The 26,949-nt window shown below is 45.7% G+C and overlaps 3 protein-coding genes across 7 annotated transcripts; all 3 read right to left on the reverse strand.

Moving 5' to 3' along the window:
• Window positions 1–246: 246 nt before the first annotated feature.
• Window positions 247–6,090, reverse strand: lipcb (lipase, hepatic b). 4 transcript variants are annotated; one of them, XM_077007225.1, is made up of 11 exons: window positions 5,886–6,088; window positions 5,439–5,623; window positions 4,797–4,976; window positions 3,786–3,903; window positions 2,581–2,814; window positions 2,236–2,475; window positions 1,928–2,036; window positions 1,546–1,572; window positions 1,460–1,501; window positions 992–1,210; window positions 247–738 (listed from the first exon to the last, which is right to left on the reverse strand). In XM_077007225.1, the coding sequence occupies exons 1-11, from the start codon at window positions 5,968–5,970 to the stop codon at window positions 597–599; spliced, it is 1,581 nt and encodes a 526-aa protein (XP_076863340.1). In that variant the 5' UTR covers window positions 5,971–6,088; the 3' UTR covers window positions 247–596. The 4 variants fall into 4 exon arrangements, with proteins under 4 accessions (XP_076863340.1, XP_076863341.1, XP_076863343.1 ...); XM_077007226.1 differs by lacking the exons at window positions 1,460–1,501; window positions 1,546–1,572 and having other exon boundaries at window positions 5,886–6,087; XM_077007228.1 differs by lacking the exon at window positions 247–738 and having other exon boundaries at window positions 1,054–1,210; window positions 1,464–1,572; window positions 5,886–6,090.
• A 3,309-nt stretch (window positions 6,091–9,399) lies between these two features.
• aqp9a (aquaporin 9a) lies at window positions 9,400–15,107 on the reverse strand. 2 transcript variants are annotated; one of them, XM_077007231.1, is made up of 7 exons: window positions 14,968–15,107; window positions 14,384–14,481; window positions 14,104–14,230; window positions 13,182–13,319; window positions 11,901–12,019; window positions 10,943–11,160; window positions 9,400–10,083 (listed from the first exon to the last, which is right to left on the reverse strand). In XM_077007231.1, the coding sequence occupies exons 2-7, from the start codon at window positions 14,459–14,461 to the stop codon at window positions 9,879–9,881; spliced, it is 885 nt and encodes a 294-aa protein (XP_076863346.1). In that variant the 5' UTR covers window positions 14,462–14,481; window positions 14,968–15,107; the 3' UTR covers window positions 9,400–9,878. The 2 variants fall into 2 exon arrangements, with proteins under 2 accessions (XP_076863346.1, XP_076863347.1); XM_077007232.1 differs by lacking the exon at window positions 13,182–13,319.
• On the reverse strand, window positions 14,779–26,824 carry LOC143515175 (cingulin-like protein 1). Its single transcript, XM_077007230.1, has 19 exons — window positions 26,645–26,824; window positions 24,759–25,878; window positions 24,420–24,514; window positions 23,853–23,949; window positions 23,537–23,638; window positions 23,217–23,365; window positions 22,914–23,049; window positions 22,373–22,585; window positions 22,031–22,237; window positions 21,701–21,805; window positions 21,402–21,554; window positions 21,067–21,237; window positions 20,513–20,665; window positions 19,977–20,066; window positions 16,865–16,948; window positions 16,473–16,597; window positions 16,104–16,212; window positions 15,616–15,779; window positions 14,779–15,419 (listed from the first exon to the last, which is right to left on the reverse strand). The coding sequence occupies exons 2-19, from the start codon at window positions 25,839–25,841 to the stop codon at window positions 15,341–15,343; spliced, it is 3,315 nt and encodes a 1,104-aa protein (XP_076863345.1). The 5' UTR covers window positions 25,842–25,878; window positions 26,645–26,824; the 3' UTR covers window positions 14,779–15,340.
• Between the last annotated feature and the right edge of the window lie 125 nt (window positions 26,825–26,949).

A 26,949-nucleotide genomic window follows, 5' to 3' on the forward strand; every position in this document is an offset into this window, starting at 1 on the left:
TTGAGAGTTCAGGTGTGACCACGTAGTGACATTTTTCTCTTCCCCCCCACATTTATCGGAGTAGACTTTGTGCTCATAGTTGGCTATCTTTTCTTTACAGCAGACAATGATACAAATGTTTCAATTCAATTAAGTGCATAGATCTTCTTCTTTTATTCTGTTTTTGGTTCGGTTCCATTTGTGGTGTTAATTGGTTAGAGGTGCCATCATCTACCTGTGTCTGACCCCCAACCCCCCCCCCCCCCTTCTCCCCATCACATCCCCTTTTACTTTTTAGATTTTGTGTAGTCTTGGTGAATCTTTATAGAAAAAAGTGCACTGAAAATGTCTGAATTGAGTCAACATGTAGGTGATATAGGCCGAAAGATCACAAAACTTAGAAAAAATACTACTGTCTGTTAATGTTAACTGTGTTTTATACAGTACCTAAATTTTTGTTCACTTTGAACATTTTTACTTAACATTTCAAAACGTATTGTGCAAAGAGATGTAATTTTTGGAGTACTTGAAATGCATTAATAAAAAGGCTCAATGGAAATGGGATTGTGATTTCTTTTCGTCTTTTTTGGCCAACACTTCATCAAATCCCATCGGTTTTAATTCATCCTGAACTCTTCCCAGATTCTTGTGCTTCTGTTTTGTTTTTGTTTTTTTGATGATTCCTGACAACGAATGAACTCCTGCTCTTGTGTGGGCTTGAGGTGTGTCGTGCCTCCTGTTTTACCACAGAACCAGATCCTGAAGAGAAAGAAAAAGTGAAGTTTGTTTGGGAGCCAGAGAGTAATAACAAGTACTTGTCCTGTTAATTGATGATTTTGTTTTAGTTGAACAGGGTGCGGTAGGTTTATCTGGCATTGGTTCAGCAAAGCTTTTTATGTTGCGTTGAGGTCGACGTGTCACTAGAGGGAGCAATACGCGTGAAATGTTCAATGTCCTATTTAAATCAGAAAGGTGAAACCTTCCAATTCAGCTTTCGTCTGTGTGTACTTACTTCTCCTGGCTCTCGCCGGACTTGAGCCGCACGTGTCCCACGATGAGCTCTGTGTCCTGCGAGGTCCTGTCTCCGCTCACCATGGTCGAGACCTGTCTCCACCAGCTGGTCCAGGACGTCTCCTTCTCCCAGCGCAACCACACTGCTTGCAGGACACCCAGGTCCCAGCCCACCACAGCCAGGGCGAAGTACGTCTTATTCCCAGTATGTTCCAAATTCCTGTGTGAAGTCAAAGAAGTGACAACGTTGCACTTTTACTGTTAGCCAGTGAAAACGGTTGTAAATTTGATAAACATAGTTGAGTAGTTTTATGCACTTGTGTCGTAGAAATTGCTAAACAGTGTTTAGAGTTGCAAAATCTTAAAGCTGACCTGCAGCTTCAAAGCTTAATGAGTTGATGTGCAGTGAGTGGTGAAGCCATGTTCATATAAATGCAAGTTGTCAACAACATGCGGATGCATTTATTACAGACATTGATCTTCAATGTAGGTCCGCTGCTGTGGACAGTGCAGTCGTGTGGACAGTGCAGTCGTGTGGGTTGTATTATAAGCTGTAGACCTGGATTCAGGAATGTTGGGTGCCTGTGGTAGACCATTATTGACTCATCTTAGAGTAGCAATCAAAAGAGCCTGCTATGCAGGAGGGCTGACTATATCTCTATATCTTCAGAATACACACAGTTCTTTGCACTTGCCTCTCACTAATGCATGTTAAAGACGTTACATGCCATTTTAAGCTTCTTACAGACGATGCCACTAGAGAAACCCATAAAAGAATTGTTCATAGTGGAAAAGAGCCACTGGATCAAAAAATTCCAAACTTACAGGCAAGATTTTAAAGGAATTGGTTCAGTGTGCCAGAGTGTAACATTGCAATGTCACACTTGTGATGAGCACCATGCTGTTCTGTCTCTAGAGTCTGATTCGAGTTGCTCACCGAGTTACATATTCACTTTGTCCATTGGTTCCAGCAAGAGAGATGGAGACAGAGACTTCGTCAGGCTCAATCACATTCGTCAGTAGTACCTTGATTTGGTAGTGATACACTGCAGGAATAGAAAGGCAGACTATGGACGTTGTTTGGGTGAGCATCTCGAATACATAACCAGGTAATAACTTCACCAATAGCACCAATAAAGGGACAAGAACAACACTGAAGACACCCCTAATGTTCAGTGTTGTCTTTGAACCTCGACTGAATGAGAATTACAATTAACAGCAAAATACGGTCCCATCCACACCAACCTTTAAATGGCGTCTGAGGGCCAGTCTTCAGGTAGAGGCCCTTACTCCTGCCTCTCACCTTTCTCGCACTGTAGCCCAGAATATTACACTGATCCTTTTTGCAGTCCAGACACAGGCCTTTGTTAAAGGCACGATCATCTCGACAGAGGTAGGCCGTCATCTGCTGATCCATGTTCAGAAGGGAGTCGGTAAAGAGGTGCACGGCTCGCTGGTGGGTACATTTTATGGTCTTTGGTAAACCTGTGGACAAGCACTGTTGTAGTACAGGTGTCTCACAGCTCATAAAGAGTTCAGAACTGCAGATTGTATTATGGGTGTCTTATGCCCTTATGTGTTCTACTCTACCTTGTGGCCCAAAATGATACAAGTTGCTATATATGTCTGTCCCATGACATCCAGGCTGGAATGAACCTCCGTTTGGGTAGAAGTCAACATGGCCCACAGGCTGTCTAATACCCAATGCAAGCCCAATGCCAGACTTAGCAAATGTGTGAATGGTGTCAACAAACTTGGCGTCATCAGGAGACAGCCTGTTGGAGGCAGAGACCCCCTCAAAGTGAGGGCCAGCAGGATCCAGACCTGTCCAGGAAGAACCGACACGTTACAGAGGCAGAAGGTAGAAACAACACTCCAGCTTCAGCGTTTGAACTAGCTTATATAAACACGGCATGAATTCAGTTTTACTCGTGTAAGTACAATTTCCTTTTTATGGAACTGAGATGAGTCATAATGTTGGTTCCTGATATAGCTGCAAAGAACATGGGGTCCTTGTACATTTCCTCAGCCAAAGGCTTTCAGTCTTTTCCCGCATGTCTTTCCCCTGCAATGCCTCCTGCAGGTCAACCTAATGTCTTTAATTAGTCAAGCTCCTTATGAGCTGCCAACCTGGACCAGGAGCTGTATAGTCAAATGTCCTGCCCGGTTTTCTTAATCTTTTAATCGTTCTTAGAGGGAGTGCTCTGCTGTCTGCTCGATAGTTGAGCTGTTTTTGTAGGTGAGTTTACAGTCATTGTAGCCTTTCTTTTCCAGCCTGTGATACTGTATTCAGGTAATCTGCTCTTTCTTTCTTTTATTCCAGACTGGTTTCTTATGTTCAACATAATACAAATGACTGTTGCAAATGTGCAATTATGTAATTATGTATATATTACAATTATATTAAACCACTTACATATCATAAGTGGATTGTGAGAAATACAGCTACACAACAAACACGATTTTAGTTCTAAAATTAGATTATAGCTCTAAAATGGTTTCTACATGTTCCACAACTTATATCTGAATTTGTTATAAGTTAGCAAAAGGCAGAAAATTCCACACTTTGAAACTCTTGATGTAGAGTATCAGAATAGACTGTTTTTATTTAGTAAGTGTTCTCCAAATACAAAGTGATTCCATTCACCTAGAGCTCGTAACTCCCCTCTGACTGACAAACTTTGATCTGGCCTTGTTTTTTGGGTGTTTTCAGCAACCTCACTGGCCTAAATATATCTACATTATCTACAAGCTGCCTGATTTTATCTTCAGTTGAACAGAAGTAACAGAAGTACCTGTTATGCGGCCCAGCTTTCTTGCGCCTTTAAAACGACTTCCTGCAAATCCAGCCACATGTGCCCCTAGACTGTACCCAATCAGATGGACCGTATCCATGGACAGCTGAGCGGTTTCCTGTCAGGAAGAGGAGTGTCCTCATATTGACCAGTGACCAACTAGGCATTTTTAGAAGAAATGCATACACCATATGGTGATACGTTATCCTCGCTGTGGGTGGTGAGGACCTGCCTGCAGACCACCCTGTGTTGCACTGCAGGTCTGTGGGATCCTCACACTTTGAACACTTAACCCCAGATTACCCCCAGATTACAACTAAGGGTCTCTCTCTTTTTTTCTCCCCATTCAAAACCTGGTACGGATGCATTCATTTCATGTCATAAACATAATTAAACCAACCCACTCTCTCATCATCCACACATATACACTCATTTAGTTGTGCACAAAGCTATTATCAGCCAGGCTGTTTTTGTGTGCATTTATGCACTGCTAGTTGTGATGTATGCCAGTGTTTGTATCTACAATGCAATCTATCAGAGCAAGTTAGCTAGGTAGTGTACAGTCTGTTTAGTGTGGACTCAGTGCCAGGTGAGGATGAGGAAGTCAGAGTATGATCTTATGAAGTGTATGAAGAACCAATGTGTGCATTTTCCCCATTTTCGGGAGACAGAAGTAGAATTTGAATCTGTATATAAGATGTATCTGTGTCAGTGAACAAAGTTGTTGAATTGTTTTAGTCTGTCATGTTCACATTTCTAACTCCATCACAAACCCGTTGCTTATAAGCAACATATTAAAGGGCCAGACACCCAAACAGGTAGGCGTTGGAGTTATTATTTTAATAACATTTAACATTATTTCTAGTGACAACACTGCAATGTTAAATGTGAACAGATAGATTGACTTAACCCTAAAGTGAGATTAGTTTGTATGATTAACATAAAATGTTTGCTTATGGAAATGATTACTAATGCAAACTGGACACAATGTTTAAATAGTTTCTACATTACCTCCAGCCAGGTGAGCAGCGTGGCCACGTCACCGCCCACCTTCCAGCTGTTCCGCACTGCGTTTGGGTACGACTGCAGTGCCAGAGGCCTCCAGTCACTGATCAGGACATTCACGTGGCCCAGCTTGGCTTTGAGTGCTGAAGCCATTCCGAATATCCACTCTTCCATGAGTCCATTTATCTGTACATAAGGAACAGGATGGGGGGAGGAGTTAGCGGCAGAGGGGAGGAGTTAGCGGCAGAGGGTGCTGGAGGGGGGAGGGGTGTGGCTCAGGGAATATCAGGGCCACAGAGCAGCTATGACCCTTAGCACAGAAAACAGAGACATGTTTTTATTACAGTGTCTGGGAAATTTGCTTGACCAGATTATAACAGGCCCTCCGTTCTTTTAAATACCAGCTCCACTCACACAAGGTCCACAAACAGCTTTCTAGAGTAACCAGTAACCGGCAGGTTTGATGTCTTCAAGTGGGCAGCAGTCCAGATGTGGAATCTACTCGCAGGGCTTATTTAAACACCGCAGGGCAGCTGAGGATTCCCATAAATCTGCTCTCTAAAGTACCTAAAAGGCTTTTCCGGGGAAGTCTGGCTGCAGAGATGTTTGGGCCGGTCCTACAGCTGTTCGTCTCGGATCAGTACCTACCGACCAGCCATGGATAATGAGAACCAGAGGGCTGCTGGAGTTGTAGCCACATGTGGAGAGAGTCTGGGAGCGAAAGGGTACGATGGCACAGGTATCTCCAAACGAGTCTCCATGTATGTGCATGTGAAAGGTGGAGTTGACCACCAGCATTACTTCATTATCCTGGTGATGTCCCCCAACAGGATCTAAAGATAGAAGATAACGTCTCATTTTCAGCCCTAACAACCCTCTGTGCCACATGTCATTTAAATCTGTGCTATGTATATATTTATCCATGGCAGATGTAAAGAGAGCATGGCATAACACAGGCGATGAACGTGAACGCTACAGTTTGTCTATTGAAGCGTGAGGCTCGTGCTTTCACTTTCCTTTCGTGTTTGTGAACATCTGTGATTTCACCACCATACCGTTAAGTAGCTATTAATAAACAAGAGATAGTTCACATACCTGTCATGTTTCTTCCAGCTTCCACGTCCTCCCTGACAGCAAAAACGAGCAGGATTAAAGAGAAGACCAACACGGTGTCCTCCATCACCACGCTGGAGCGGTTAGGGTCAAATGTTCTGGATCACGGAGATGAAGGAGCATCCACAGACCTGTCTTGACTAGTAGACCGATTCACATTAATGGAGCTCCGCCAGGAGAGAGAGAGAGAGAGAGAGAGAGAGAGAGAGAGAGAGAGGCAGGCACAGGGAGGTGGGGTGAAAGGGCTGAGGGAAAAGAAAAAAGAAAACCTTCCCTGCTCTGATTGGATAGTTGTATTTAACAGAAGAAGAAAGGTAAAAGGAGAGAGAGAGAGAGAGAGAGAGAGAGAGAGAGCATTGGGAGCTACAACTCCAACGTGACTCTGGGTGGTTCCTCCATCATTCAGCACTAGGTTTATATTTATCATAGGAAATAAACAACTAGAGAAGTCTAGTATCTTTTGGGTGGGTGTGGCATTTGGGGAGGACTGGGATTACATTTGTGTATTGTGCATATTCCAAGTACATTTTTAATCCATCAAAGGGAAGTATAGAATACTCCAAAGTTCAGCAGTGACCAAATGAGATACTCTGTTAAGGGGAATACTGTCTGCTCCAGTTCCCTGAATCCTGGTGCCAGAAAGCTGCATACAGCACATTTCAGAATAGGGTGACCACTTTGCTGGTCTACATGACCTGGAAAGAGAGCCTGAATGTTTTAGTGAAGTTAAACAGCGAAACCACAAACAAAGCAAACCGTAGGGTCTTTTTTCACCCTTAGCTCTGCTCAATGATGGTGTGATGTTTGGGCATGTGCATACATGTGTGTGTGTGTGTCTGTGCGCACGCGAGTCTGTGTACTGTGGCCTCTCTTTTCCACCTTTACCAGAATGGAGTCACTTCAGCCCTGCAGAGATCAGATTAACTCCTGAGGATAACATTCCCTGATCCAATCTGAGACTGTGATTATTGAGTTATTGCGCTACAGTCGTAGCCAAAAGTTGAGAATGGCACAAATATTCCTGCATGTTTGCTGCCTCAGATTTTTTTTTTTTTAGAACCTTGTCAGACATTCATGATAAACCAAGAACTACACGCATACCATCCAGTTTAAAAACCAGACTCCATGATTCAATTTATCTGTACATAAGGAACAGGATGGGGGGAGGAGTTAGCAGCAGAGGGGAGGAGTTAGCGGGAGAGGGTGTTGGAGGGGGGAGGGGTGTGGCTCAGGGAATATCAGGGCAACAGAGCAGCTATGACCCTTAGCACAGAAAACAGAAACTTGGTTTTTAGCATTCCCTGATCCAATCTGAGACTGTGATTATCAGATTATTGCTCTGTGAATAGCACAAATCTTCCTTTGCATGTTTGCCGCCTCAGATTTTTATATTTTTTTAGAACCTTGTCAGACATTCATGATAAATAAAAAACTACAAGCATACCATCCAGTTTAAAAACCAGACTCCATGATTCAATTTATCTGTACATAAGGAACATACCATACATTTTTAATGAAAATTACATCCAGTTTAAAAACCAGACTTATTTACAGTGTTGACCATCTTTAAGACTTCTGCAATTCACTCCAGCATGCTGAATATCTGCTTCTGGGCAAAATCTTGAGTGATGGCAACCCATTCTAGCCTAATCAGTGCTTGGAGAGATTTTGGGTTAATGTTTGTACACCCTGTTTGAAGACTGACCACAGGTTCTCAATGGGATTTAGATCTACGAAGTTTCCTGGAAATGTTTTGCTCACTGAGCCACTTGGTTAGCACTTTTGTCTTGTTATATGTTGCTCCATCATGCTGGAAAAAAACATTGTTCATCTCCAAATTGTTCCTGGATCATTGGGAGAAGTTGCTTTTGGAGGAAGTTTTGATACCATTCGTTATTCATGGCAGTGTTCTTAGGCAAACTTGAGTAAACACACTCTCCTGATGAGAAGTAACATCATACATGAATCATCTCAGGATGCTTCATTGTTTGCATGACACAGGACTCATGGTAGCACCTTTTCTCCAATCATTTCTCCAGATGTCCTAAACAGACTAAGGGGCTGCATCAGATAAAATAATTTTACTCCTATACTCTGCAGTTCACTCCCTATACTTCCTGCAAAATGTCAGTCTGTCCTTGATCTTTTTCTTGGAGAGAAGTGGCTTCTTTGCTGCCCTTCTTGACACCAAGCCATCCTCCAAAAATCTTCGTCTCACTGTGTGTTCAGATGCACTCACACCAGCCCTCTGCCATTCCTGAGCTGCCTCCTCTTTAGGAGGTGATCCTCATTTTTACCTTTCTTAGTCACCCTGAAGCCTTCTTCACTGCAATTCAACCACTGTCCTTGAAGTTCTAGATGATTTGATACATGGTTGATTAGGGTGTTATCTTACAAGCAGCAAGTCTTTGCCTGTGAAACCCTTTTGATGCAATGCAATGATGACTGTATGTGTTTCCTTGGAGGCAATCATGGTTAACAGAAGAAAACATAAAAGCACCACTGCCCTTTTAAAGCAACCAATCTGCTCTTCTAATCAGCATGAGAGTGATATCAGTTGTCTTGTCCTCCTTAGTCTTTTCTACTGAGCTAACGAGATCACTGAAATTATATTACAAAGCAATGTAGGGCTAACATACAGTGGCTGGAATGCAGTTATTTTTGTGATAAGGTCATTTTCGTGACAAGGAATGACTTTGCAATTACATGCAATTCATCTAATCACTTTTCACAAACTACAGGAAAGGCAGCATACTTTGTTAAAAACAAAATTAGTTCCATTCTCAAAACCTTTGGCTGTGATTCTACACACACACACACACACACACACACACACACACACACACACACACACAAAGGTGCAAGGGACCCTCCTTAATGTGTGACAGTGGTGCATGTGGCTGTGGGCATTAGCACAACCCTTTCCATGCCTCCACATCTAAAACCCGTTAAAAACACCACAGCAGCTCCACCAGCTTACACGTATAACCAAATTATTTATCGTTTCTTCTATGATGGCTTTTATCATTCACTGACTTTAGCTTTTTGCATGGTACGTTTTTTGTCCTTTTGTGTCAAGGTCTCATCGGTACCATTTGCATTACATGCAGACATCAGTCTTCTGGGATCTTCGTATTAGATGGAGACCCTCATGTGTTTGGGAAGCATGATGGTCTGCCAGTGCTCTCTCTGCTCAGGTCTCCTCACAGCTCTCCCGTGATCCAAACACAGATTTGTGGGGTGGATGTCTGCTTATCTTCACCTGCCTCACACCGCTCTGCCCACTGATGAACCGACCACAGTGGGCTGGCTGAGTATTATGCTTTAAACAGCAAAGTCTTCATTCTCTTAGCTATATTCTCTCATTTATTGCCATAGAGGTAGCTGTGTGTGTGTGTGTGTGTGTGTGTGAGAGAGAGGGGGGGGGGGTGAGAGGGCGCATGCATGTGTCAGTATATTAGTGACTAACATTCGCTGTAAAAGATTTTATGTTTATTTCAGTAAATGTGTCAAATTACATAAGTAACTGAACAGGAAGAGCTTCATTACAAGCAATGCATCTCTATTATTTAGAATAAAGGGGCAAAGATGTTTAAACAGACACAGACGTCCATTCACCTAATATTTACATGTAAAATCAACACATAGCTAAACTGTATTTACTCTTGGGAAAGGAAAGCATTTTTCTTGGGAAGATTTACTTTTTCATTTCTCATGATTCTTTGACTTGCTGTTAATAACAAGTGAATCCCAAAAGAGGGTTTTCATGTAACAATGTTTAAAGCACAATGTCTAAAGTACTACTATCCTGTTTAAAAACGGGCTACTTGCTCTAATCCCCAATACTGTTTTGTTTTGCCTACACTAATGAGTAGGTGGCAATATCCATGAAAATATGATTTTTAATTGTTTGAGCTTAGAAGCTGCAGCAAAATGAGAGACATTTTCATTTTGTCCTGAATCAGCTTTTCGCATTTAGCTCATTGCAATCATTTCATATTTGTCCTTCAGGCTGCTGTCTTCTTCCTCGTCTTCATCCTCCTCTTCCTCAGACTCTTCACTTGCTTTCTCGCAGTGGTTGGAATGGTGGACCTCGATGAAGAGGAAGTACACCACAGCTCCTGTAACGGCGCCTGTCAAAGGCCCGGCCACCGGGATCCACCACCAGTAATCTGCAGTGCTGGGGACGTGAAGGTATGAAGGCAGGTGAGAATTTAGGTTGTGGATTTTATGGCAATAAAACTGGGACTGGGACCCAGCTCTTTGAAACACCATAGTGCAGGTTTGCTGAGTGTGTGTAAGTGTGTTTTTGTGTGTGTAAATGTGTTTGTGTGCGTTCGTTAATCATATTTTGCTCCAATGAGTGAAGAACAGCGAACGGTGAAGAGCACTACCTGAACACCTCCATGCACCAGCCACATCATTACAGAGTGTTACCTGAACACCTCCATGCCCCAGCCACACCGTTACAAAGTGTTACCTGAACACCTCCATGCCCCAGCCACACCGTTACAGAGTGTTACCTGAACACCTCCATGCCCCAGCCACACCGTTACAGAGTGTTACCTGAACACATCCATGCCCCAGCCACACCGTTACAGAGTGTTACCTGAACACATCCATGCCCCAGCCACACTGTTACAGAGTGTTACCTGAACACCTCCATGCCCTAGCCTCACCATTACAGAGTGTTACCTGAACACCTCCATGCCCCAGCCACACCATTACAGAGTGTTACATGAACACCTCCATGCCCCAGCCACACCGTTACAGAGTGTTACCTGAACACCTCCATGCCCCAGCCTCACCGTTACAGAGTGTTACCTGAACACCTCCATGCCCCAGCCACACCGTTACAGAGTGTTACCTGAACACATCTATTCCCCAGCCACACTGTTACAGAGTGTTACCTGAACACCTCCATGCCCCAGCCACACCGTTACAGAGTGTTACATGAACACCTCCATGCCCCAGCCACACCGTTACAGAGTGTTACCTGAACACCTCCATGCCCCAGCCACACTGTTACAGAGTGTTACCTGAACACATCCATGCCCCAGCCAGCCACGGCGGTGAAGAGCCTGGGCCCCAGGTCCCTGGCAGGGTTCAGCGGGTAGCCACAGTTCATCCCCATGGAGACACTGATGCCCAGGATGATCAGGCCGATGGCTAGCGGCTCCATTCCTTTCGGGGCTCCTGTATTCTTCCCATCGGTTATGGCTAGGATGCACAACACCAGCGAACCCGTTCCAATCACCTGCAGTAGGAGAGCAGACAGGGACTGTGTCCGTCTTTCCACTGTGTGACATGGACATATTCTGGTAATTGCACTATTGAATGTATGGGTAGAAGTGGCTTGTTTTTAGTGTTTAAAAGGTTGAAACTCTATCAACCTTTACAACTCTATCAACAATTTACATGTATTTTCATTTGAAATTTTAATTAAAATTATTTATTTTAATATTTCCTTTATTGGACATGTACAAGGGTGTAACCTTATTAGTATAATCATACTGCCCTAGCATATGCCTTACATGATCAATCTAATGCAGTTACATGACTGGGTAGAAAGAGGCAAAGGTAGGTTAATGGGATTCCAAGTGAGCTAATTGGTGCATGCACTGGGAATAAAGTAGCCAATCAATACACATTAGTGAGAATTTCAAAGCATGTAGTTTAGTTCAAAATGACCTATAAACTGACCAGTGTCTATAACTGACAAAAAATATTTACAATAAGTCAAATCTAATAGAAAACATTACCTCTCCAGTAGTATCAATTACATTTAGACTTTTGACAGATCATTCTCTACTCAAAAACCATTTCTTCTTGATGCTGGTATATACAGATTTTAGTCTCTAGCTGCCTGAATCTGGTGTGTCTAAACTGCTCATTTGTCATTTTATGTTAAAAAGCAAAATATGGTGTTGTCAAGCACACACACACACACACACACACACACATGAGGTAAAAGAAAACTGAAAAAAAAAAACTCACCTGGTCCACAAACCCTCCAAGCACAGTGAGGTGTCGTCCAGGGTAGGAGGCAAAAATATGTGCTGTGGCATTAATGCCTGTTACTGACAGGATTCCACTAGTAAAGTCCATGAAGGCGTCTGTGGAAACATCATGCAGTAGGTGTTGTTTTTGATTCATATTCAATACCTACAGAGCTTCATCAGAAGAAGAAGAATTCTGCACAGTGCCTACACCCCACCCACACGGCTGGTCCTGTTATCAAACACTGTATCAAAAGATAAGCCCACGTGGCCTTGTCCTTTAGTATATCTGCTCAAAACGGAATATTGTTACACATCTGTGTTTCATGATTCTGTGTCCAGATTATATGGATGAATGCATTATCATTATACCAACAACTAATCCAGTATCGTTGGAGGACGTACTACTATGTGAGGTTTTGCAGTGATTGGTGTGAACTGGTGAAAAGGGAAATAAGGGCCTGAAACAGTTGATGCCAGTGCTTAGAATTACTGATATTTGAGTTTTTACTGCCATTTAAAATTTCATTCAGTCTTAAACCATCCACCCTTACCTCGTGTATCTCCTACCTTGTGTACCTCATGATGAATGAGAAGTCACCCCTGGGTGTGTGAGCCTAACCTCACTGACCATAATACAGTCCAAAAACTCAATGGCCATGACACAATCCAGACACTCACTGACCATGACACAATACAGACACTCACTGACCATAATACAGTCCAAACACTCACTGACCATGACACAATCCAGACACTCACTGACCATAATACAGTCCAAACACTCACTGACCATAATACAGTCCAAACACTCACTGACCATGACACAATCCAGACACTCACTGACCATAATACAGTCCAAACACTCACTGACCATAAAACAGTCCAAACACTCGCTGACCATGACACAATACAGACACTCTCTGACCATGACACAATACAGACACTCACTGACCATGACACAATCCAAACACTCACTGACCATGACACAATCCAGACACTCACTGACCATAATACAGTCCAAACACTCACTGACCATAAAACAGTCCAAACACTCACTGACCATGACACAATACAGACACTCACTGACCATGACACAATACAGACACTCACTGACCATGACACAATCCAAACACTCACTGACCATGACACAATCCAGACACTCACTGACCATAATACAGTCCAAACACTCACTGACCATAATACAGTCCAAACACTCACTGACCATGACACAATACAGACACTCACTGACCATAATACAGTCCAAACACTCACTGACCATAATACAGTCCAAACACTCCAGCGGCCCCGACGAAACCTCCCAGGAGCTGTGCGAGAACATAAATGGGAAACTTCCAGATCTTCAGTTTGCCCAGTATAACCATGGCCAGGGACACCGCTGGGTTCAAATGACCTCCTAATGTGCAGTAATAGAAAACACCCCATTACATCAGTATAACTGAATAATATACATTACTCTACATTATTACAAGCAGCTGCTGCCTTGACAGGTAATAAGATTGGTGTTAAATCTGAGGTTGGTTTTCCTGACAGCTCTCACCAGAGCTGCTGCACATGCAGTGTGTAGATCGACGTGTGTGTCAGAGCACTTTGTGTTAGTTGCCTGAGGCTATAAGTGACCTCTCAGAGAAAAACAGAAATCACGGCTGGCTAGGTTTAATTAATCTATAATTTAGTCAGGAGAACCAACTGAAACTGAATGAATGAGCATTATTTTATGTATTTAAGTGGTGAACTAACATCGTGAACAGAATGTTATCTATTTATCTCTAAAAGAGAACAATTTGTGGAGTGTTCTATGTATTGTGGAGTATTGTTTATGTTCTGAAAAGTACACATGCCATGTTATTTTGATAGTAAATAATTATTTTGCAACAACATTGAAGTATTTAGCAAATTTGGTTATACAATTTGTGTTATGCCATTTATTTTGTTTGTAAAAAGAACAGAAGCACATATTGGTTTCAAAGCAGGATAGTGCATATAAACCACATGAGTCCTTCAGCTAGAGCCGTGTGCAGACAGACACACCATTATCTACAACACCACTTAAGTCCAAAGTGACTAAGCAATGACCCTACAACATGTTTAGAGGCGCATCCAACAATAATTAAGATGTAGTTGTAATTTAGAAGAACAGTTTTAAGGTTTCATTTAAGTTTTTATTGACTTTTATTTACCTGAGACTCCACCGGAGACATAGACACCCATGGTGAGTCCGGTGGTGAAGCCCAGGTGGATGGTGAGAGGTTCGCCCAGAGCATTCCTGCTCAGCACGGTCTGAGCTACGGACCCGCACCCAAACAACTGGCATGGCACACACAGCACAGGACTGAGCACAAGACGCTTCAAACGGCACGCAATAAATTATCCCAATAATCAAATTAAGAGTAACATGGAAAGTGTGAGTACACAACAGGATGAGCATATCAACGAAGAAAGTCGGGCCCAAGGACTCACCACCAATATAAAAGTCCCAAGAAACTCCGCCAAGAACTCTTTAACGATGCCATGTTTAAGAGCGTAGTGCTGCTTCATGGTTCTATCCTGGGCACGTTCTGCGCGCACACACACACACACACACATACACTCCTCTCAAGTTCAGCCAGACACACTGTGCGACCCAACCAACTGTGCTCAGCCACATTAAATGCCCTCAGCCCAGGAAGATCGAGCCCTCCTGCAACAGGCCATTGATCCGTTAGTCACCTCGTGTCATCCTGGTAGGTGGCGGGCCTGTAGCCCTGGATATAAATGCAGTACTGCAATATTGTGTGATTATGGTCAGATTCTGCACCGTGGGCATTAATGTTACAGTTGCATGAGTATATTCATATTTGGTTGTCAACAACAGCTACAGTTGTATTTTGTTTATTGTGTAAACAAAAGTTATCCAGAGTCATTTCTAAACATACAAACTTATGGTTTTATATATTAGAAGACATATAGTCTTATAGATTAGTGTGGGATGGAACATTTCTTGATACTGAAACAGTATGAAAGCAGTATTTTTGAGGAATGTGCAAAACTGAGTATTTTATTGCCTTAAAGGTAGTATGCAGTTAGGTCACAAGGGTTTGTTTGGCCCTGCAGGATCTGAAAATAGCAGAAAATCCTTCCCTGAGTTACGTAACATGACAGCTTTAGGCAGAATCAACCAATTCAACAGAAAGCAACATGTGAAAAGCAATAGAGAGAAATAAATATGATGAAATGCTTCCTTAATTTTGCCAGAAGGGGGCAGAAGATCACAGTAATTACACAACGGCAGGCTCACAATTCACAGTTGCAATGCTGCTAACAGGAATAGTCTGACAAATACACAACTCAAGTGTTAAGTGACCTCTTGATTTTACAATGAACACAAATTAGTGGTATTATGTCTAATAAGCTGTAATAATTTGGTTCTATAATTTCTCAGAATGAGTTCATGGTATCTTCCTCATCCTCATCTTCATCTTCATCCAGACTCTTCAGAACTGTTTTATTTTTCCGCCTACATGAAGAAAACACACAAACCGATGTGTGAAAACATGAATGAGAATATGACAGCAGGAGTGCGACGACATTTAATCTGTCACGTTGAATGAGGTAAGTTCTTAAGAACGGCTCTGAAGTGCGTCTGTGAGAGTCTTCACTGCGTCGGCACGTGTTTGACTGTCAGGTGGTGAGGTGAGATGTTGGGGAGGCACCTGAGATCCGTCCTCAGGATGGAGAGCTGGGTCTGGAGCTGCCCGTTGGTCTCCTGCTGCTCGTCCAGTTCCCTCTGAAGCTTCTTCTTGTTGTGCTCGAGCCTCTCGATCTCCTCCTCTGCCCGGTCCAGCTGCCTCTTCAGTGACTTCAGTCGCAGAATTAACTGAAAGAGACGTTCACAGACGTTCAATGGACCTCCAAGGGTTCGTCCAATTACCCAGAACCTCTAGATTCAAATATTAAGGCAGATTTGCCATTGCAGACAACTGAAAATGGCGAATTGTTTTTATTATTCAAACAGGAGCCCATTCTCTGAATGACTGTATTCTCTCCTTGCCTCTATCTGCAGATGTTCACCAAATTCATTCAGTCTTAAAACACACGAGCAGGTTCTGAGAGCCATCATGTCTCCAGACAAATCGGAGCACGGCGTATGTTTCTTGCGTCATGCTCCAGGCAGAAGGTCAGAAGGTCCTCCGTCACTCACCTGGTCCCTCTGGTTCTGTAGCGCGAGCTGCTCATCACTTCCCTGCATGGTCATCTCCTTCAGCTTCCTCTCCAGCTTGCGGTTGGCCTGCTGCAGACCGCTGCTGTCCCTGCCCATGAGATACGATGCCATGAGTGTGCTCCACTGTGACCCTACGACCTCGGAGTCTAAAGAAGGCGCGTCCGGTACTCCTCTTTAAACGTCTGAGGCCGATTTCAAAAGGCCACGTTCAAACATCCAGTGCCTGATTCACACCAACTCCACTGCTTAGATATAAATGTAACATGCCATTTGATCTTAGCAATGGTGATCTGAGACATATGCTTCTGAGCCCGAGTATTACTGTAGCATCGATTCCAGGCTCCCCACCTCTCCTCCTCCATCAGCCTCTCCTCCAGCTCCTGGATACGAAGCTCCAGTCTGGACACGAGCCCTTCTTGGCCTGACTTCTGAGAGCCTTCCAGGTGGGACACCTGGCTACTCAAGTCCTTGTTCTAGACATGGTGGAAAATGGAACCGTTAAGCACCACAGGGTAATTGAACCTGAAACTGTCACAGTGGTTCACAGTCCAGAGGACAAGAGAACTGTCCATGTGAAAGTGTGTTTACATATTTTCAACATAATTACTTTGCAATGGCTCTGCAAGTACAGAGGCGTTTCCATATCCACACCCGTTATTATTGTGCTTGGAGCTGCTTTGGCTCTTGAGGTTTGGTGGTTAGTGTTGCTCTATTTCCACGGAGCTGATCAGAATATTTACCTGTCGCTCCAAGGCCATCTTGTCACACTCCAGTTCCTGCCGAGCTGCTCGCTCCTGCAACAACTCTGCTCTTACCTGTCCTACCTGTCAGAGGCACACACACACACACACACATATATATACACAGCCTGTGTCAGCAGTTCGGAAGTTATTAACTAAAACATGCAGAGCAGGAAAATCTCTCACAAGAGTGGTGAAGGGGTTTTTACTTTCACTAGAGAACAGCCAAACAGGGAGACTACAGGTTGGCAAAGGATGCCAAGCTACGAACAACCACACACACCAACCAAGCTCTCAATGTTATTTGCTTCTTCTTGACATATTATACCTTTATTTCATAATTTTATATACCTTTATTTCATAAACATTACATCACTATCTTGTCCAATTCAACTTTTAAACTGAACAGCTTTAGTAACCAACATACAATTGTTACAAACAACAGTAACAGGTACCACTCGAGTTAGACGAGTTACCCGAAGGCCCAAAGTTATCCCACATCACAATTCCACCTGCCTTTTGGCATCGGACGAGAGAAGAGAGGTGAATGAGAGGAAGAACTGAATAAGATCAGGAAAAGGAGAAAACCACCTGCAAGATTTAATCTATGCTGTTGCATCAACATATCTAGTGATGCGTGAACTGAGGAGTGTGTGTGTGTTAGTTTAAAAACCAGTATTTCAGAACTTTTGTGCTGAGAGGACGTTTCTCTGAAAGCAAACATGGAGAGAAGCCCCTTGGCAAGGCTGTGCTTCTCCACCTCCTTCACCCAACAGGCAGACTGCACGCCAGCTCCACCTCCTTCACCCAACAGGCAGACTGCACACCAGCTCCACCTCCTTCACCCAACAGGCAGACTGCACGCCAGCTCCACCTCCTTCACCCAACAGGCAGACTGCACGCCAGCTCCACCTCCTTCACCCAACAGGCAGACTGCACGCCAGCTCCACCTCCTTCACCCAACAGGCAGACTGCACGCCAGCTCCACCTCCTTCACCCAACAGGCAGACTGCACCCCAGCTCCACCTCCTTCACCCAACAGGCAGACTGCACCCCAGCTCCACCTCCTTCACCCAACAGGCAGACTGCACGCCAGCTCCACCTCCTTCACCCAACAGGCAGACTGCACACCAGCTCCACCTCCTTCACCCAACAGGCAGACTGCACCCCAGCTCCACCTCCTTCACCCAACAGGCAGACTGCACGCCAGCTCCACCTCCTTCACCCAACAGGCAGACTGCACACCAGCTCCACCTCCTTCACCCAACAGGCAGACTGGACGCCAGCTCCACCTCCTTCACCCAACAGGCAGACTGCACGCCAGCTCCACCTCCTTCACCCAACAGGCAGACTGCACGCCAGCCTTAGGCCTGAGAAACCAGCCAGGCTGGCCGTGAGGTGGCGAGGGCTCTGTTTCCGTAGCTGGTGTGCGGTAGTGCTCTGAGGGGCATGTGCTGGGGTGAGAGTGGTGTGCGGTAGTGGTGTGCGGTAGCGGTGTGTGGCAGTGGTGTGTGGCAGTGGTGTGCGGTAGTGGTGTGCGGTGGTGATGTTTGGTAGTGGTGTGCAGTGGTGGTGTGTGGTGGTTGTGTGCGGTGGTTGTGTGTGGTGGTGGTGTGCGGTAGTGGTGTGTGGTAGTGGTGTGGTGGTTGTGTGCGGTGGTGGTGTGCGGTGGTTGTGTGTGGTGGTGGTGTGCGGTAGCGGTGTGTGGTAGTGATAGTGGAGTGTGGTGGTTGTGTGTGGTAGTGGTGTGCGGTGGTTGTGTGCGGTGGTTGTGTGTGGTGGTGGTGTGTGGTAGTGGTGTGTGGTGGTTGTGTGCGGTAGTGGTGTGTGGGTAGTGGTGGGTGGTTGTGGTGTGTGGTAGTGGAGTGTGGTGGTTGTGTGTGGTGATTGTGTGCGGTGATTGTGTGTGGTAGTGGTGTGCGGTGGTGGTGTGCGGTAGTGGTGTGTGGGGAGTGGTGTGTGGGTAGTGGTGGGTGGTTGTGGTTTGTGGTAGTGGTAGTGGAGTGTGGTGGTTGTGTACGGTGATTGTGTGTGGTGGTGGTGTGCGGTAGTGGTGTGTGGGTAGTGGTGTGTGGTAGTGGAGTGTGGTGGTGGTTGTGTGTGGTGGTGGTGTGCGGTAGTGGTGTGTGGGTAGTGGTAGTGGTGTGCGGTGGTGGTGTGCGGTGGTTGTGTGCGGTGGTTGTGTGTGGTGGTGGTGTGCGGTAGTGGTGGGTGGTTGTGGTGTGTGGTAGTGGAGTGTGGTGGTTGTGTGCGGTGATTGTGTGTGGTGGTGGTGTGCGGTAGTGGTGTGCGGGTAGTGGTGTGTGGTAGTGGAGTGTGGTGGTGGTTGTGTGTGGTGGTGGTGTGCGGTAGTGGTGTGTGGGTAGTGGTAGTGGTAGTGGAGTGTGGTGGTTGTGGAGTGTGGTGGTTGTGTGCGGTGGTAGTGGTGTGTGGTAGTGGAGTGTGGTGGTGGTTGTGTGTGGTGGTGGTGTGCGGTAGTGGTGTGTGGGTAGTGGTAGTGGAGTGTGGTGGTTGTGTGTGGTGGTGGTGTGCGGTAGCGGTGTGTGGTAGTGGTGTGCGGTAGTGGAGTGTGGTGGTTGTGTGCGGTAGTGGTGTGTGGTAGTGGTGTGCGGTAGTGGTGTGTGGTAGTGGTGTGCGGTGGTTGTGTGCGGTGGTGGTGTGTGGTGGTGGTGTGCGGTAGTGGTGTGCGGTGGTGGTGTGCGGTGGTGGTGTGCGCTAGTGGTAGTGGAGTGTGGTGGTTGTGTGCGGTGGTGGTGTGTGGGTAGTGGTGTGTGGTGGTGGTGTGCGGTAGCGGTGTGCGGTGGCGATGTGTGGTAGTGGTGTGTGGTAGTGGAGTGTGGTGGTTGTGTGCGGTGGTTGTGTGGTAGTGGTGTGCGGTGGTGATGTTTGGTAGTGGTGTGTGGTAGTGGTGTGCGGTGGTTGTGTGTGGTGGTGGTGGAGTGTGGTGGTTGTGTGCGGTGGTTGTGTGCGGTGGTGGTGTGTGGTGTGGGTAGTGGTGTGTGGTGGTGGTAGTGTGCGGTAGCGGTGTGTGGTAGTGGTGTGCGGTAGTGGAGTGTGGTGGTTGTGTGCGGTGGTTGTGTGTGGTAGTGGTGTGCGGGAGAACCGTACACACCTGCTCCTGGATGCGCTCCATTCTCTGCATCAGCAAGTCCCCACTGCTGCGCTCGTCGGACAGAACCTCCTGTAGCTGATGGACCCGTGCCTACACGCACAAACGCACACGCACACACACATGCATGCGCACACACACATTCAGACACATACAAAACCATGCATACACACAGAAAAAATAAATACACATAAACAGAAAACAAAGAAAGCAAAAGTATACATCACAGATCAAAATATGTGAAAAAGTGTAACGATTCAGTTAGCACATGTTTATTCTAATACTCCATTATCATAGTAGTGAATGTATTATTTCTATAACATTTCTCAAAAAGAGAAATTCATTTCCCATGACCACTGGTGCTGCAGAGGGGGTAAGATAGCACTGCTGACGTCATTCAAAATGTTCCTTACTTTATTTTGCCAGTAGATGATCTAATGTGTGTCTGTGAGTCTGTGTAAATGCATGTGTGTGTGTGTGTGTTTGTGTGGGTGTGTGTGATCGGGTGGGTGTGTGTGTGTGTGTGTGTGGTTATGTACCTCCATAAGTTTGACTTGTCGGTCTCGGTCATCCTGTGTACTCCTGCTGCACTCCTGCAGTTCCTCCACCCGACGCTCCAGCTGTTTACACTTTTCCTCCGCCTGCTCCAACTCCCCCTCACGCCGGGCCAGCTCAGCCTCCAGCGCACAGATCTACACACAAGAATAACACACTTTACTTGTGTACCATATATTACTGCTGCTAGTCAAAGGGTTGGCAAAACTATTTAAAAACATTCTGTACGGACTTAAATCATTTTTCTGTTTCTCACTACACCATTCTGGTTTCACCCAACAATTAGTCACTTTAACCTTCTAAACGTGCAGTTCCTGATCTTCTGATCTTCTGATCGTCTGCTGTGCTGTTCTCTCTCTCACTCGGTTTTGGAAGTAATTCAACGATTTCACTTCCAGAGTCAATAACTGTTACCATATGGTTATTGACTGACCGCACCCTGCTTTCACTGTGTGTCTGTGTGTGTGTGTGTGTGTGTGTGTGTGTGTGTGTGTGGGAAAGGGGGGGGGGGGGGGGGGGGGGGGGGGGGGGGCAACACCTCTTTCTGGCATTCCAGCGCAGCGTTCTTGTGCTTGTCCAGCTCTGTCTGTGTGCTGTGCAGCTGTGTGCGGAGCACGTTGAGTTCTGTCACACTCTGGTCTCTGGCCTTGTCCACCTCTTCCTGCAATCTCTGAGTCTCCCTCTCAGAGCCCAACAGCACTGCACTGATCTACAGAGAGAGAGAGAGAGAGAGAGAGAGAGAGAGACAGAGACAGAGAGAGAGAGAAATGAATTTTCAACAAATCCCTTTAAAAACCAAACACGGGTCTGCCTTCAAACGTCACCCACACTATAAACGCCCCGAGTCAGGAACATGCACCTCCTTCATCTCACCTCCTCCTGTAGTTTCTCGAAGGCCCCGTCCTGCCTCCTCCTCTCCTGCTCCATCTCCTGCTGGCTGTCCTGGAGCTCCTCGGCGTGTCTCTCCTCCTCACGGAGCTTCTGCTGAAGCTGCCGGTGCTCCTGGTTCAGTCTGCTCAGCTCACTCTGCACAGACGCACAGCAGGTGAAGCGGAGGCGTCTCACCTCCTCGTCCTCCCCTCCGAGTACAGTACAAGGCCCGTCCACGCAGGGCTGGCAGCAGGTCCAACTGCTCTCCATACTAGCCCCACAGCCCAGAGTTAACTTCATACCTGCGTGTCCTCCAGGTGTCTGGTCAGAGCTCTGTTAGCACTACACATGTCCTCCTCCTGCTGTCTCACCTCCGAAAACTCCTCCTCCAACCTCTGCTTCTCCTCCTGCTCAAAATATATTAACAACAAATAAATGTTTCATTCGTGTTTCATTACAATTTTATTCACCATCTAACGATCAAGACTTTTATGTTTACACTAAACTGAGGGTTTGTTCACAGTCAAGCATTACGATCATCTACTGTAGGTAGTCTCTCTCTCTCTCTCTCTCTCTCTCTCTCTCTCTCTCTCTCTCTCCTGGTCTCTTCCACTTCCTCTCTCACCCCTCACCATAAGTTTGTCCAGATGCTCTCTGAGATGGCTCTCCTGGCCCTTGGCCTGCTGGATGATGTTGTTGAGGCTGGTGATTTGGGTCTCCAGGCTGCGGACCCGGCCCAGGAGCAGGTCTTTAGCCAGGGTGAGCTCCTGCACCTGGGCTTGACTCACACCCTGCTCAGCCTCCACCTCCGCCTTCTCCTGGGCCATGCAGGCCATGCCCTGAGCAGGGGGAGAAGACCGTGTCACCGTGAGCGTCCCAACACTGGGCCGAAGGTGCTGGTACTCCAGAGTGAGGTGCGCGTTAAGAACCGGGCTGCAGGGAAGCGGCGGTGTGACCGCTTCTGTCTCACTTGCCTCTTTCGCCTCCTCTGCAGCCTTCAGAAACCTCTGCACCTCCTCTTTGTGTTGTTCTTTCAGTGTTTCCACCTCCTTGGCATGGGTGGAGATTTCGTCCTGCAGCGCCCCCTTCAGGGCAGTGAGCTCCCTCTCCTTCCAGTGCAGAATCTCCTCCTGCTCCTCCTGCATCTGCTGCAGCTCCTGGAACTCCAGACGCAGGTTTGCCAGCTCCTGAGAAGGAGAGAGTGAGAGAGAGAGAGAGAGAGAGGGAGAGAATGAGAGAGAAAATGAGATTGAGAGAAATAGAGAGAGGGATGGTGAGAGAGAAACAGAAAATAGAGAAAGGAGGGAGAGAGTGAGAGAGAAATAGAAGAGAGAGAGAGAGAGATAATGAGTCAGAGTGAGAACATCCCACATGACTCTGACAGGTCATGTTAAGAAGGGCTTGTGTCTAAATCAGAGCTACATACAATCCTCCCTTTCGCAATCCTGTACAATTAATCAAAGTGTTTGACTTGCAATACAAATGAGGATCAGGCGAGACACGTTAGATCTTCACCTTCAGGACGGCGTCTCTCTCCTGCTGCTCGGAGCTCTTGGTGCTGTCCAGCTCGTCGTGCATGTCGGACAGCTGCTTCTGCAAACCCCTCGCCTCCGCACGGCTCTGCTCACGCTCCCTCTTCATCTGCAGCAGTCTGCACCACACGCAATCACAAGCTCACATGAGCAACGACGTGTGTTCGCTACACTACAGTGGGAATTCAGCACTTGTGTAAATATTTTTACTGAAGGGTCAAGCGGTCTGCCCCCCCCCCCCCCCGGATCCACAATGCTGTCATGTCCAGAAATGAAGATTTCTTACTTTTCCAGGGAGGCCTGCAGTTCTTTCTCCATGTCAGTGAGCCTCTGGCGAAGGGAGACTTGCTCCTGTTCACTCCTGCCCAACTTCTCCTGCAACCTTCTCACTTCCTCTGCGCTCTTCTCACTGGCCTCAGACAGACTCTCTGTCTTCTGTGAAACCAAAGTGGCTTCAATTTCCTTGGTATTTTAATCCACGTTTTACACCCCAAAGCCATTCCACGGCTAGTCCGTTCCTTTGCGATTAACTCCAAACATGACAGGACCTCATCGCAACTGAAAGGTGTTTAATCAGTTGCTCGTTTCTGTTAGACACCACATTACCTTCAGCTCCTCCTCCAGTTCCTGCTTGAGCTGAGAGACCTGGCCCTCCAGAGATGCCCTTCTGTCCTGAAGCTCCTTCACCTCAGTCACTGACACACAGAGCTATATTCAAAAGTACACTTCAGTACAATTTAGGTTCTCCAAGGCACACATCACTAAGCTGGCATTTTTATATTAAAAATGTTCTTCGTTCTGTAACTGGTAACAAGTCAAGGAGCCAAAGCAACAAACTCCAATCAGAATTCTGAACTCCACTGGTTTGTAAGGGCTGAAGACCATGGAGTATAGCTATATCACTGAGGGTATCGGTGCTCACCTCCTCTGCGCTCTGGACAGTGCATGCCCTCAACGTCTGGATCTTCTCAAACAGCAGATTCACCTTCTGCTTGATGATCTCTTCACCTTCACCACTCCTACACGGTGGAATTAAAGGCAGTGTACATTACATTCATCTTAGTCAGGCTTCCCATGAATCAGGCAGCTTTCATCTTGAAGGAAATATCAGCGTCTGTGTCCCACGTTATGTTCATGCACACGTGCCTCTTTCTTCCTTAAAGCAACCAGTGCTTTTCCTTTGCCTTTTTAATGAACTCACTGTGGTTCATTTGTGTTAGCACAAGGAGTTCAATTTAACTTGGGACTTGAAAACATGCAGTAGATAATCCTGAATTCTAAAGCCCGGGACTTGAGTCTGACCAGCTGAAATAACATCACTTTATCTATGAATTCCAGCAGTGCAAACCTCTCCAAAACATTCATCATCAAATGACTTACGCAAGGCTGTGAACTTCCTGGGGAAATGTTTACTAGATGGCCTCATCATATTGTCCCCCAAATCCTCCTAATAACTTCGTTAACAAATGTGATTTTGGTGTGTTCTCACCCATCTTTGAGGTAGTTGAACAATACTAGTTTGGCTGCATCTTCCCCTGGCCGGTGTAGAATATCTCGCTGTCCTTTCAAAATATCAGGGGTTGCCTTACTCAAAAACATATAGAAATGTACATAAGGACTTAATTGAAGTAAAAATTAATACTCTAATTACCAGTACAACTCTAGAGGTTGTCCATAGACTTAGGATGTTATGGGCAAATTTCAATAATATATGCCTGATTTAGAAAGTATTACATTATACAAAAAAAACTTGCTTAATTTACAGTACAGCCTACAAATCACAGAAATGTCTTTTGGTACAGAGATGGACAAGTAAACAAGACGTTACCTGGGCCTCTCTCTCTGGGCTTGAGTTGTCATTATTCTGCTGAAGAGATCTGGATAGGTTTCCTCTGTCTGTTCTGTAAATAACTCTCCCTGATCTTGGTGACTTCATCCTTTTCTTTTGTCGCTGTTCAAAGTGAGCTGCAGTTAGCGTTCTTATGTCGGCTCTGAGCACGCTCTCTTCAATTGTCAGCCTTGGAAGATGGTCGTACTGAGATTCATGAAGATGGTCGTTCTGATATGCAGAGCCCTGAGCAGCGATCGCTCCTTCTCCAAGCCTTTGTGCTGCCAGGGGTACTGGGCTTGTCCCTGAACAGTCACCAGACACGGACTCGCCCACACTTCGTGATCGCCTCCTCTCTTCTGGGCCCATAAGGGTCCTATGTCTAGCCCTACCTGTGCGTTGTGAGGGTTGTCTCGGACCAGTACTGTGGTCTGGCACAGACAGCCTGCAGATTATGTGTGACTGGCGGTAGGGTACGCTTTCTGCTGCTGGCTCTCCAGAACCAAGCTGGTCCTGGGCTCCTTCTCTCCCAGGCCCAGGTAGAGGGATCCTGGCTCTCTTCACCATCACATGAGGTGCACAAACAAGTGAGGGATGTGTCATGTTGAATGGGCTTAGGTCAGAGTTGGCTTTCTTCTTAGCCTCTGGAAAAGCTTGCAGGTCCAGGCTGCTGCTCCTGGGATCATAAGGTTGCAGGAGCTCAGGGTGTCTATGGTAGTTTAGCAAGGGAGATGGTAGTGATCCATTTATAGTGGACAAAACAACAACAACGGAGGAGGAGGAAAAGAGAGAGATATCTCTCTCAACAACAACAACGGAGGAGGAGGAAAAGAGAGAGATATTCGTCAACACATATTCTTGCTGCACCTGGTCCATTAAGAAAACATCTGGGTAGTCAGGACGTTGTAAGGACTTACCCTGTCCATTTAGAACCACGTATGGACGCCCCTGTATCCCCTGAACTTGGACTTTCACACCAAAAGATCCCTCGTCTGCATCGTGAGGTGCATGAAACTGGTCAGGTCGATTACTATCCAGATGAACGTGGCCGTCTTGACGCTTAATCTTTCCTTGCAGTTCCATTGTTAGATGTTAGATGTCCTCCACAACGCAGCAGATGCTGAAAAAAACAATGATGGGAGTTCTCAGCAACGTCTGAGGTCAGCTTTTGTATATGCATGTTCTTAAACAGACCGACAATGCGCAACACTAATCTATGACGAGGTTTACTTTTACATCAGCTTGTGGAACAATAGCACTGTACACTAGTATGTCACTCAGCTGTAAGTATGCCAAGGTTAGAGGAGAAATTGAGCAGCCCTTCAACTGTGAGGTTTACTATGACAATAAATGGTCTTGTATGCTAACACTGTGCTATTGTGTCAACCTCCTACATGACTTCAGCCCTCAAGAGCACTGAATTGGATTTGTCTGAGATAGAAAACAGTATCGACTTGAGTTTGCTGATAACCCAAGTTTACATTTTAGAAATAAATAAGCAACAGATAAATAGGAAAGTAAAAAAAAAATACACTCATTACACTCGGAGTGGCAGTGTATATTGGTCATAACGTAATTGTCTTTTACAAGAACAATCCCCAAGAAAAGCAAGATTTTGTTGTCTTTTAGATACATTGTTATAAAGTTTACTTCACCGTGCTAATTTGTATAGTCGCATAATTCCATATACATACTTTAGCAGATTTAGCAAAGATTAATTAATTTAGCGAGAATAAAAATGTATTTTAACATATTTAAAAAGCTGACAGATTCTCTAAAACAAGTTTCTTAAGTGCCTTCGAGCCCTTTCATGTCAGTCATGCGTTTATTAACTCCTCAGTAAGGCGAACGAAGCCCAAATAACCGCAGTGAAAACTTCCACTTACCAGAGACACTCCTCGAAGTCGAGACGTTTCTTTCAGAATAACTTTAAAGAAGTCTCCATCTTATCGGGATCGCTTAGTTATACACAGCGAGATGTTTCGACTGTGAAACGATCTAGGGTCGTATGTCCTGAAAGCTAGAATCATCCTGAACTACCGACGACACTCCTACAGGTTTACAGACACCATCCACTGGTCAATGTCAGGAGGAGCTCCGATTCTCCCTCAGTTCCCCGTCGAAGTTAGACATCCAGACCCTGGGCCATTTATTTACCTTATTTTCTTAAGAAATATATTTATTTCTATGA

This window comes from Brachyhypopomus gauderio, chromosome 5 (genome assembly GCF_052324685.1).
Source record: "Brachyhypopomus gauderio isolate BG-103 chromosome 5, BGAUD_0.2, whole genome shotgun sequence".
Taxonomy (NCBI): Eukaryota; Metazoa; Chordata; class Actinopteri; order Gymnotiformes; family Hypopomidae; genus Brachyhypopomus; species Brachyhypopomus gauderio.